The 13,027-nt window shown below is 37.0% G+C and overlaps 1 protein-coding gene across 1 annotated transcript in view; it reads left to right on the forward strand.

The window, feature by feature from the left end:
• SH3GL2 (SH3 domain containing GRB2 like 2, endophilin A1) overlaps positions 1 to 12,531 on the forward strand; it is a 98,937-nt gene extending 86,406 nt beyond the window's left edge. The window contains exons 4-9 of the mRNA XM_032676094.1: positions 126 to 269; positions 2,447 to 2,580; positions 3,653 to 3,811; positions 5,274 to 5,377; positions 8,555 to 8,685; positions 11,039 to 12,531. Of these exons, the coding sequence (XP_032531985.1) occupies positions 126 to 269; positions 2,447 to 2,580; positions 3,653 to 3,811; positions 5,274 to 5,377; positions 8,555 to 8,685; positions 11,039 to 11,238 (872 nt within the window). The 3' untranslated portion in view covers positions 11,239 to 12,531. The remainder of the gene's footprint in view (positions 1 to 125; positions 270 to 2,446; positions 2,581 to 3,652; positions 3,812 to 5,273; positions 5,378 to 8,554; positions 8,686 to 11,038) is intronic.
• The last annotated feature ends 496 nt before the right edge of the window (positions 12,532 to 13,027 follow it).

Below are 13,027 nucleotides of genomic sequence, written 5' to 3' on the forward strand. Positions count from 1 at the left end.
TAAACTTAGAAAATGTCTTTCAAATACATTTTAGGTAGCTCAGATAAGTTTAAACACAGGAGTGCATTCACGGCTGTGTAAGCAAACAACTGCATGTTTGTGATATTGTCACTTGCCTTCTTCAGCTTCCAGAGCTAAACTCAGCATGATCAACACTATGTCAAAAATTCGAGGACAGGAGAAGGGACCAGGCTACCCTCAGGCAGAAGCCTTGCTGGCAGATGCAATGCTGAAATTTGGCCGAGAACTTGGCGAAGAATGCAACTTTGGTAACTTGTTTACTTCCTTTTCCCTTATAGTGCAATAAACATGATAGTAAAATTTCATATAACTTTCATTATTAAGGGTCTGCGCTCTAATAGAGGATGAACTTCTGCAAGAATCATTAGAATTCTGCTTCATCAAACTGTTCCTTTAAGGTTGGTCAAGGCCTGTTTAAGTACCTTTTGCAGATTTGGACTAGAGAAATTTTTCACATGAATGAAAGTCGGATTGTTTCCATTCGGACCCATATCCATATAGGTTAACCCTCTGTCATAGGTAGTTGTACTGGAATGGAAGATGTGCATGTACAGACACTGTATTATTGTCAATGCATAGACACAATAAAACCCTTTTGTCCTCAGAATCCTTATACTAACTGTTATTTTCTTAATAACAGGCAAGGAATAAAAGCTAATAGATTTTTAATAGGCTTTGGCCTTTTTTCTGACCAAATTCCACATTTTAGGGCACTAGTGAATACTCGTCTTATCTGTCAATTGCTCCTCCCTCCAAGCCCAAATAGGTTTACAACTGAGTTACAAATGTTAAACTGGCTCTTAACATTGTGTTCTTCAGCAGTAGACCTATAATCAGAAGTGATGACATTCACAACAGTATACTTTGTCTTTCTGTGGTGTTTTTTTTGGCTTCTCTGTTTCCATTTCTCTATAGGTCATATAGGACCCTCAAATACTACTATGAAAGTTCTATTTTCTATTTCAATCTTCATAAAATTGTTTTCCTGTCATAAAGACATATGCAATAGAAAAAGTACTTTCTTACTTGTTTTATGTGATTTACTAGTTAGCTTGGCAGATGTAGGTAGATTTGTGCTAAAGACTACTGTTTGAGGGTTTTTTAATTGGTTGTCTCTCATTTGCTAAATTTCAAACACATTTTTAAAAGGAAGATCAGGAACTAACACAACTTCTACAAATTGCTGTATGTTCCTTGATAACTGCACTAGCAGGCAGTAGCATAAATACGACAATTATTTTCACATTCTTAACTAATAGCATCTATTATGGCTGCTTGTCACTTGTCCAGTCTGACAGACTCTCTCATTTTGCAGTGCATTCCTGGCATCCCCTGCTTGAGAAACAAAGCTCCTCCTGATTTCTCACATTTTTTGTTTTTAGACTCTTTGTATTCTTTGAAAGTGGATATTTTTTTTCCTCCAACCTACACCTCAAACCAGGAGGGTATGTTTGAGCTTCTTGCTTTTGTTTTTGTGCAGAGGAAGTAAAACAGAGTGGTAGCCCTCAAGTTAATCTTGGAGGAAATCTCAGAAGGCTACTAAAGTTACTGAAGTTTATGAGCTTGAGACACGTACACTTCAGTAGTCTATGTAGTAGACCTCTGAAGTGTAGTAGTACTGTGAAGTCTATAGTTTCATAAAATAAAACTTTCATTAAAAAAAATAAATCTTTGAAATTAAGAATTTTTACATTTGATACTATTACCAGCCTTACTGATAGAAATGGGGAGACCTAAACTTGAATTAAAACTATTTTTTAATGTAATCTGGTGATGGCAACACTGGAGCAAATACAGATGATTCTATTCTAGCATTTTTCAGTAGAGTGAGGAATTAACAAATAATGAGGGATATGGGCCCCCTGGTGGTCTAGTGGTTAGGATGCGGCGCTTTCACCGCCACGGCCCGGGTTCGATTCCCGGTCAGAGGAGTCCCCCGGGCAGATGGAGCTCGTCAGCCCTGTAAGGCCATCCATCTAAGAGAAGGTCACTCTAAACAAACCTACGTCCTGAGGACCTCACTGCCACCGTCCAAGCTCGCTCGGCCCCGGCAGATGAACCTCAGGATTAAAGGGTGGGCTCAGCTCAGCGCACACTGTGTCTCACCTAAAAAATCCACTGCGCAGGCTCGAAGGGTAAAGACCTTTCCCAAATCTTCGTTCGCGAAGACTGGCCATACGTACGTATACGGAGGAAACTATCTTGACACAGCATGGAACCTCAAATTCAGCTGTATTACAAGGCATGAAGTCTTGGTGGCTGCAGAACTGTAAAATGCCCTTTCACACAGTGCATCGTTTTCTGTTTCTTCCCTAAACTTAAGACTTAAAATGGAATACTAACTGAAGTTTCCATAACTCAGTTTCATTCTACAGTGACTTAAGGCTAAGTTATTTTGAGGTAAAGTGTGTATCTTTTCTTTCAGGACCAGCACTTGCTGATGTGGGAGAAGCTATGAAGGAGCTTTCTGAGGTCAAGGACTCTTTAGACATGGAAGTGAAGCAAAACTTCATTGACCCACTTCAGAATCTCCATGACAAAGATCTAAGAGAAATACAGGTGTTGCCCGCAATGCAGCATTTTAACAATGCCAAATGTGTGGACTGCGTATATGTTCAGAATTTGCATTACTGGTGTAGTTTAAAATGGGCATCCAGATTTGCAGATGACCTGATTTTAGTCTCTTCTGGCTTGAATTCTGCTTTTCAGTTCTGTCTCTCTAGTTGGTGGTTTAGAAAGGGAAAGATCCAAATTCTAATGTTTTTTGATAGTGGCATCATTGAGGTTATTCAGGCATGAACACAATATTCTAATCTTACCATTTGAAAGCTCATTTCAGTACATAGGTGTACAGGTGTTTACATTCCATTCTGTAGTGTATGGCAGATGCTTATATGTGTAGTAGCTGCTATTCTGACCTTAGTAAGGCTTTCATACTGTTGAATATATGTGGATGAAAGATGTTTTGAGTCCTTTGATATGGTTTACAAGGTTGATAAAGTTATGCATATCATAATAGATGACAAATTGATTCTTCTGAGGGACAGTAAACACCTAAACTAATCATGCTTTTACTGGTAGCATTAACTTTTGGCCATCTTGACATGGCAGCTGCTAAACAGATTAATGTGAATGTTACATCACTTAATAATCTAGAAAATCTTTAATATAAGATAACTTTCAGATAATTTGGTGGTCTGATAGAGATGATAAAAATATTTTCTGTGTCGCTTTGTTTATGAGAGCTGTTACACAGGCAAAAATATAATAAATTGTGCTTTTAAAATGATTTTCTCCTAAACATCTAGGGAAAAAATGTATTATTTAGGAAATTCTGCATCGGAGTTAAAAAGCTAAAAATCTGCATAGCTTTTATACAGATGGAAATTGAAGTTGTCCATTCTGTGTGGACTTTTTTTAGTGTTGGTCAGTCATTTAGACCATCACTTCTTAAATGATACATAAAACCACCTAATTCATGATTCTGTTTCTTGCCTCTGGAGAATGGCTGATATACAGCAAACAGCACATGCTTGGAAGTGTGTGTGGACCACTTGCTTACAGTGCAGCATCAGGAGAGTTGGGGAACATCCTTTGTTCTGTACTTGTGTTTGCATTTTTTGTTTTTTAGCATCACCTGAAGAAAATGGAGGGTCGACGCCTGGATTTTGATTACAAGAAGAAGAGACAGGGCAAGCTCCCTGATGAAGAGCTTCGTCAGGCTCTGGAGAAATTTGATGAATCAAAAGAAATTGCTGAGTCAAGCATGTTCAACCTTCTGGAGATGGATGTGAGATACCCCTGTTAATCTTTGACCAGAGTCTTAGAAAGATATTAGAAGAACTTTCCTCCTTTTTGGACACAGAGGCTCAGAAGCTGTAGTAAAGTACAGCATGTTCATATAGGACTAATTTTTTAGGTATTTTATAGGTAACTGAGCTAAAAAATATAAATCCTCTACAACATTGTTATGCTTCCTGCAGAGTGTTACTTACTAAAGCAAAATGTCTTTCTTTTTAGAATTATATAAATGTAAGTCATAACTTTTACTTAGGTATGGTTATAGAGTCTGAGCCAAGGCTTTTGCTCAACTGTTTGGGCTCCTGAGAGGATTGGTAAAGATCAGAAATGAACTTACAATCCCATGGTCTTTGCTGTAATCAGATGCAATAGTAAATAGGAAAACCAAAGTTAATCTGACTGTTTATATCTGACTCTGCAGCATATGTTTTGCTTATAGACTGGTTAGGATTGAGCATTTATTATGTTTATCTAATCTTCTATTTATAATGTTGAAATTGTAAAATTAAGTGAGAAGAAACATTTATCTCTTTTGAAGGAAAAAACATGTCAGCTGTTTATATATTCTGTCTTAACAGAATATATAGTCAAAGGAAAGTCAGTGTAAGTATTTCTGTTGATGTAAAGTATTGGATTTGTTTTAAGTTTAAATGCACACCTAATCCAATTCTGCATTCTGTCACCAGATTGCTGTAGAGCAACCATAACAAACCTGAAAATATTTGCATATAGAAATTAATATTTGCATAAAAGTGAAATATAGATGTGCTGAAATGAAAAAAGTATTAAAGGTTTGTAGTTCTAATCCTTGTAGTAACATCCATCCCCATGCAGCCAGGCAGTGCTGGCCTGCATTACACCATTGCAGCCTTGTGTTTTATGGAAACTGTTGGCAATTGCATTGCCCACACAAGTGTTTTGGATGGTTTTTGTCTCATAAAGTAGAACACTATCTGCCTTCACAACAAATATTCTGCATCCAAGTGTATGTAGTATCTTCCTGTTTTGATCTGTTTCACAGGCCAGAATACAATAGAAGCATAACCATAGTCCCTATGGTTTTATGCCCTTCAGAGGCAGGGTGGGAGAAGGTGTATTATGCTCTCATTACAGCCTCATTTACTTTCATAGTGCTCCCAAATCTTCGTTTGCGAAGCCTAGCCATGATGATGTTTCTGAATGTGGTAGGTCTGTAGGCTGCTGTTCATGCAAATCAGCCATGGAGAGATGATCAGCAGAGAAGAGTTGCTGTTACCATTCCAGATCAGGTCATAACCAGACATGGTAATGAATAAAGACTGATATGTAACTATTTATTATTAACTACAAACACAAATCAAGTTTTTAGAGAGATAAGTAAAACTGCCTTTGCAGTGGACAGTGGTCTTTACTCGCTATTGCTTAGCTGTTAATATTCACCTAACATCTGATGTTCGAATCTCAATCCTCAGATTGAACAAGTGAGTCAGCTTTCTGCTCTTGTCCAAGCCCAGCTGGAGTACCACAAGCAGGCCACACAAATCTTACAGCGAGTTACTTCTAAGCTGGAAGATAGGTAATGCACTTTTTGTAAGTTTATGAAATAGATTTTTTGTTAGTTTTGCAGAGGCAGAAAACCTGCAAGTAGAATGCAGCACTGTTATCTTTCTAAGTTTGGTATTTGTATGTTTATGAAAGCAAGGGCCATTGCAAGCTGGGCAATTGCAAGCTGGGGTTTATATGTTTTGGAAATGCATCTACTTCTGAGTGTGACTCAGTCAGGACTGAGTTCAGGAAAGCACCTCAGCTCAGTAAAGCTGTTAAATGTAATTTAACTGGAAGTAAGTGTTTATAAATATTGAATTCCATGAGACTTATGACTTTGGATTCCTTACTGTTTGTGCATGTATTCACAAAATACTCATTCTGAGAGGATATTAATAATTGCTTCTGAAAAAGGGTTTCTTGTTGCATTCTCGTCTACCTGAAGATCCTCCTAAGCCAGGTAGTGAGACTGTCCTTATTTGCCACCGTCTTAAATACTCCTTTTTCCAGTTTTATTATAAGATCAAACTTGATACAAGACTTTAATGAGTTTACCTCTTCCCTGCTTTTCTCTAACAGCATATGCCATTAGAATTGAAATAATATCTTTCTAATAGAGTTTTATAATTTTTAGTTTAGAATTTTTGTTTTCATCAAAAGAGATTGATCAGCTTCGCAGACATACATCCTTCTTCAAGGAAATTTAACATACAGGAAATATTTCCTTAGTCCATATGGTTCTGGAAGACTCTTAGTAATAATTCCCAAGGCAAGATAATGTTCACATACTGTGTGAACATGATTATGCATGATTCTTTGCTGTTTTCTGATGTCATTAGTGTAGATCAAATTACTGGTACTGCTGCGTCTGTCAGTGTTTATTTTCTCAGAGCATACATTCTGAAAACCTCATTCGGTTCTAAGTCTTAAAATTTCATTACGATTCGGAGCAACACTTGTTTTGGTAGGTAGGCTGCCCAGCTGAGTGTTTCAGGATATAGTTAGAAGTACTGTCTAAACAGCTAACAAAAGAATTTTCAGCACTTCTAAATTAATGCTGCAATTCACTTTACAAAAGTATTAAAAAATCCTCGGGAGCAGGTGGGTTGTTTTGTAGTCCATAAATTATACCATTAAGTGAACTTACTTCTCTCTGCAATAGATTTCTCTTCCTGTATCAATTGAGATCATCCTTTTCCCTTTTGAATAATTTTAGATTTTCAAGGATCTTGTATCAGATTGCTATTATAGTTCAGCTGAAATACATATTTTGCATAAGCTTACTATGCATCCCTAATTGTAAAAAGTCTGCTGGATAAATCATCCTTTGTTCACACCACTGGACACAAATTAGAGCTCTGTGATATACTCATGCCAGAGATGAGGCAGGGATGTAGAGCTGTCACTATTTGAACTACTACTTTTTTCCTGCTCGTGATACGCAGGTGGAAAGGAAACGCATGGCCCCTGGATTTTGGGGTTTGTTTTTTGACTATATGGAACAGAAAATAAATAATGCTTTACTTTTAAGTTGAACAAATTTGTTACTATTCACTCTCAGTGATGTCTACAGCAGATATTGCTCATTTTGTAGATACTTTTAAAAAAAAGACGGGAATGGAACCTGTTCATGCTGTTGTTTGGCATGGACAATGTCTTTTAACTATCAACACTGTCCTGTGTAAAATATTCACCAAAGAATGAAAGAAAGTAAGAGTTAGATTGCAAAAACCATGAAAAGTTTAAAAATGCACTTGTATTCTATTTTCTCTGGGCTGTTTAAATTAGACTTCAAGACTTTCTTCAGGAACTGTAAGTGCAAGAATTTTCATTTTTCTTCTAAACATTAATGGAAGATATAAACTTCTTTTAAATACCATGTTTCCAGGAACTGGGATTTTAGAATCTTGGCAACCATTAGGAAACTTGCAGTAAAATTAATAAAAACTGGAAGATCAGCAAAAGCTATTACTTTTAAACTTCCCATTTCACCAAGCAGAAGGTGGATGCAGTTTTCATGATATAGTATCATGACAGAGTGGCTGGGAAGAAGGAATGGTTTCCATGGAGATGTTTCTTTTCTTAAGAAAACATGGCCAATGCTGGGTTTTTGGGTAGTTTTTAGCAAGACACTGGAACTGTCGCTTTATAGTTCATAAGCAGAAAAAGATGGTGTTTGTTTCATGGAAGTATTAAGTGTAACAGAACTTGTTTAAATATATTTTTCTTCAAAGTTTTACTGGCTTGAAAATGTAAATTTTGTTAATGAGTGAAACACAGCAAAACCTTTTTATTTAAGTTTATTTTGACAGCTTCAATTATTTGTGTTTTTAGTATGGTTATGACTTTGGTTATTTTTTTATGTAGAAGAAAAGCAGTCTGGGGACTGACTGATACTAATAATATTGTTATTAGGATCAAAATCTGTTAAGTCTTTTCAATAGATAAATCAAAATGTGCTATCAACAGCAAGTCTAGGGCAGATCTAGAAAAGGTTAGAGAAACCAACTTGTCTTTTAAATCTAGAGGTCTTGACTCAAGTATTCTTCCATATGTGGTATTAGAAATATATGTTGTTCTACGTAAGCTGTTCATCCATTGCCTGGATTTTACATGGAAATCTAAAATGTACCCTTTCCTGGAAATTCTGGATATCTCAATTAAAAGAATAAGTTGAAATGAATGATATATAAAGTTTTTGATAGTCAGGAAGACTGGAGTTTTGTCCCTTTGTGAAACAGGTATTCCAGACTGCAAATTAACCAAGCCTTCAACTGAAGTCAGTACATTCCCAGAGTCTTCTCCCCACATGACAAGAGTTGGCACCAACAAGCTGAATAGTTAATGCTTGCCAGGGATAGAAGCAAAAATCTTGCTAAAGTGGGGACAGAGATGTTTATAAAGCCCTTCTGTAAGCATTGATAATCACATAACAAGTTTTTCTCCATAGAAGCTCTTTGTTATTGTGAGACAGAAGGAAGACAGGCAAAATACTAGGTTTCTGGAAGGAAAGAAAAATTAGCAGCCTCACACCAGCTGTTTTTTGGTAATTTAAATTATTGTTGTAAACAAAATACACTACTCCAAATGACAAAGCTTGTTTAGTCTGGATGATTGGTTGATGAGAACTTCAGCCATGGAATAAAGATGTTTGTTGTGTCTCATTTCCTAACAAGATACTAACTCTTGACATTTAATGTTTTGGTAGAATAAAAGAGGCATCATCTCAGCCCAGGCGAGAATACCAGCCCAAACCCCGCATGAGCCTGGATTTCACAACTGGTGACAATACACAGCACAATGGAGGAATATCCCATGCCACCACACCCAAACCATCAGGTAATGGCAGTAACAATGTGAACAGAAAAGCCATCTGTGTTTGAAGTTTTCTATCAGTGCAGAAGTTGCATGCTTTCTTCTGGAGATTACTTGTGAGGGAAGATGAAAATGGGGATAGCATAGGAGAGAGCTCTTTGAACTGTTGTTTCTTTGTAAAGTGTTCACATTTCCAGGCAGGAGAACAGGAACAGACCATCCACTGCTTTGAATGTGTCTTTGGGTCGAAAAGGTCCTTTGTACTAGAAGGTTACTTTGTAATACGGATGTTTACAAAACAGCCATTTAGAAAACCAAAATAACAACTGAAAGTTTTACCTGAAGATGCAGAAACCTGAAGCCCACCAGACATCCATAACCTTATCCTGCTTTTCAGAACCAGGTATTACAACACAGTGAGCCTGAAAGTAAAAATCACTGAAAAGAAAAACTCAGCCATCTGAGCTGTTTTCTTTGTCCAGCTGGGAGCAGCACAATCAAGATGAAGCATTTATATGAGTGTGCATAATTAATATATTTAATAACTGTTTTTTCATATATATATGTACATACCTACTAAGAAAGCCTTATTATTTGTTTCATACCGTAAGGATCTGTTATCCCATGTTATGGTGAGGGTGGTCCTCTATCCAGACCCTCATGTCAGTTGTTCAACTTTACCTCAGTGACAATTGCTAGCATATTCCACCTTGCAAAACTGGATTTTTTTCACTAGGTATTTAATCAGGATTTCCTTCCTTTTCATCACATCCAGATGTGAATATTTGATGTTCTCCCAGATATAGACAGTAACAGTCTCTCCATTTGCCACCTGCAACTAGAAATTATCTTACACAATCTTGCGAACACCTAGCAATCTCCTCACTATGCAATCAAGGAAAAGGATACAATAGAGATTCCTTGTTCATGAGTGTGGCTTGAGTCTTGCATGCTGAAGCTCTCCTCATTCCACCAGTAATTTTATTGTTCACTCTTTTTTGTAGCCACATGAACACTTGTCTGTGCTAAGGCAGTGCAGACTGATGTTCCTATGTCTCTTCAGCATTCATATTTTTCTCTTCAGAGAGCAGTATTTAGCACTTTCTTCAATAGGGCTTTTTTTATTTGTTTTTTTTTGAAGTGCTTGTTGGTTTCAGAGAAATGCTTTCTTCTTTGAAAATTCTTGAATGTATGTTTGGGGGTGGTTCATTTAAAGAGTTTATTTGCTAATTCTTCTAAATTTCAGCTGGTAGCGATGAGGATACCAAATACATGTTGTATAGCTTGTTGGTGTCAGCACAATAGTCTTCCTGACAAAGAAACCAAAATATACTGTGAGTGATATGTAAAGAAAAGAAGTAAGGTTTTATTACAGAATTTAATAAATTAAATCTGGTATTTGAAAAACTTGCTCTGTTGAGATCTATAGAAATGAAATATTTTTGTCCTAAAATAGCTTAAGCATGGGCCTTCTAGCCAGAGTGAGTGTTTGAAATGAATATGCAAAAAATTTGAATCTGAAAGTTATTCATCTTGAAGCCAGTATACATGGAAAAGTAGAATTGTCATTTTGATGGAGTGGCATGTGTTGTTTCATTCAGACCACTGGAAGTGTATGAACTTTTACTGTGGCAAGTCAAGTAGGGATATGATTTCTTACAACTTAGTGCTACTAAATGCTAAATATTTTAACTAGTAACAATTTTGCTTTTGGTAGGCTTGAAGCTATAGAGACTTCAGGGGGAGGGAGGATATTTGTTAATTTTGTATAATGTATGAATATCTCATTAACTAATGACTTATAATAATATCCATTAGCCATCTTAAACAGTTTATGGTCAGATGTTCATGAACTACCATATTAGAAAGCTCTCAATTTCAAATTTGTTCTGAATCTATCCTGCTGGCCCTGCAATCAAGTGTTGTATGAGAAAAGGTCTTTGGAAATGTCATATTAAAATTCAGAGGATTTCGAGCATATGCAGTGGTATTACCTGTATCAGTGAAGTTTTCAAATAAAGGGCAAAGGCACAGTTATATCTTCACTGTTGTTTTAAGGTACCCCTTACACTACTTATCTCAGGTAAGTAGACAAATTGTCTCTGTGCCTGTAAAGCTGAAAATACATTAGGGCTTTTGTGGTGTGGGCCTGATGGTAGCTTAGTTCTTTTTGGATTCTCAGACATTTACTAGCTGGAACATAGAGTAACTGAAGGTTACCAAAACTGATGGTTGTCTTCTAATGAAGTTTAACAGATTATCAAAGAACTGTCATCAGCATTTAAGTGATACCTGAAACAGCAAAGTCTGTCATAGGCATAGTGGTAAAATGTTGAGATTTTTAAGCACAGTGTTTTTTTGTGTTTCTTCTCCATAGGTGCTCACATGGATCAGCCATGCTGCCGAGCTCTGTATGACTTTGAACCAGAAAACGAAGGGGAGCTGGGATTTAAAGAGGGTGATATCATTACCCTCACTAACCAGATTGATGAAAACTGGTATGAGGGGATGCTTCATGGCCAGTCAGGTTTCTTCCCCATCAATTATGTTGATATTCTAGTTCCATTACCCAATTAGGATGGCTGATCCACCACCTCTGACACATATAGTTGTGTCAGTACCACTGCTTTCGAAATGCTGCTTCTTACACCTTACAAGTGCAAACTGCAGTGGTTAGAGTCATCAATTCCTAATGAGCGTCTTTGGTTTACATGTTGTCATACTATGTGGTGGTGATGCGTTGTATCTTCTGAGCTAGCATAGCGTGGATTAGTTTATTGACCATGCTGGCCTGGTAGTAACCAGAGCCATTAGTGAGATGAAACTGGGAAGATGATGGCAAGCGAAACAGGTAACTCATAGTGAAATAGCAGAAAGTGAAGGTGGTCTTGGGAAGATAATGCCTATCACTACTGTATTACTTTTCAGTCTTAGTTCTATATAAAAAGAAGGAAAAGTTCTTACCATTCCATCTTTCCCTTCCTAATGATACAGTTCACACAGGTCTAACATTGACTAACCAGAACTGTATCTTCCAACCAAACTGGCTGGCTGTTTTCACAGAGAGAGCTTATGTGTAGACCCTCTGGTTTCTCAGAAAGTGAACTACTGCACTGTGTGTCCTGCTGCTCTCTGCTAATTTTTGTATTCTTAATTATTGTTAAAAGGCCTGTTTCCATCCAGAGGTAAACTGTATGCTATGAAATGGGGATTCCTGTAGTAAAAATGTTGGACCACAAACCACCTGAATTTGCCCTTCAGGAACTTTTAGCATGCTCACCAAAATGCCAGTAAATGGGCAAGATGGGGAATAAAACTGGCATTTATTTAATGTTTCTTGTCAAGTCTTGGCAGAAAACCTTGCTGCTTAAGCACCAGATATCCTTTGTAAACTCATTCACTGAGGAATACAGTAACCAACCAAACATGACCGTCACTTCATTTTGTTTCTGTCAACCATGTGTTCTTCGAACATCATTTGTGCATACTCTCTCCTCAATGAGGACAAAATAAAACATGCTATTTTTTGTGTTGAGCAGTTAAAGACAAGTGGCTGTATATGCAGAAACATTTCCCATCTGTTTAGTTGGTTCTCTTGTGTTCCTCCTTCCTGCACTTAGTGTGTACAGTGTCGTGCCTAGCTTCTTGGCATTCTTTTGGTAACAGTTGCAGAAGTTCTGTTAGTTTAGTTATCCAGAGTTCTATTTATCTAAACTGTACAGACTCTATCAGAGGTTTAATGTGCTGCTTCGAATGTGCCACTTCTATACTGGATAATGTGAAATAAAGACAAATCCCTACTGCTTAATGTATAAACTATATCATGGAAAGTATTGTTATTTCAAATAAATGATGAAAGAATAACTTGAATAATGTTGTGGATTTTTACTTTGTTGCTTTAAAATCTGTTGTGGTAACTTCAGCTAACAAAAATTTTTTTTCAGAAGGCCTGTTCGTCATTCCTGCCCTTCTTTTTGTCATCATCATTTTGCTTCAGTCACAAAGATCTCACACTTATAATGGCCCCTGTAAACAGGATAAACTGAACACTGAGCACATTAAATTAATGTCCCAATGACCAGCATGCAGTCTTGCGGATACAGGTTATTTCTTATCAAAGAATACTGGTGTTCACAAACTCCCTAGTAAAACTTAAAGACATGTTAACTTCTAATTTATTTATGGACTGAAATAAAAACAGAGACACTGTCAGAAGCAAAACAGACTTGACATGAAGAAAACTAATTGATAGCAATTCAGATTTTTGTATAGTGAGAAACAAAAAGGAGTATCGCCTTTCCTGTCCCAGTTCCCAAGCTCAGATTCACTTCTGACTCCTCCCCACCAGCAGCACATGAGCACGAGT

Source organism: Chiroxiphia lanceolata, chromosome Z (genome assembly GCF_009829145.1).
Source record: "Chiroxiphia lanceolata isolate bChiLan1 chromosome Z, bChiLan1.pri, whole genome shotgun sequence".
NCBI classification, from domain to species: domain Eukaryota; kingdom Metazoa; phylum Chordata; class Aves; order Passeriformes; family Pipridae; genus Chiroxiphia; species Chiroxiphia lanceolata.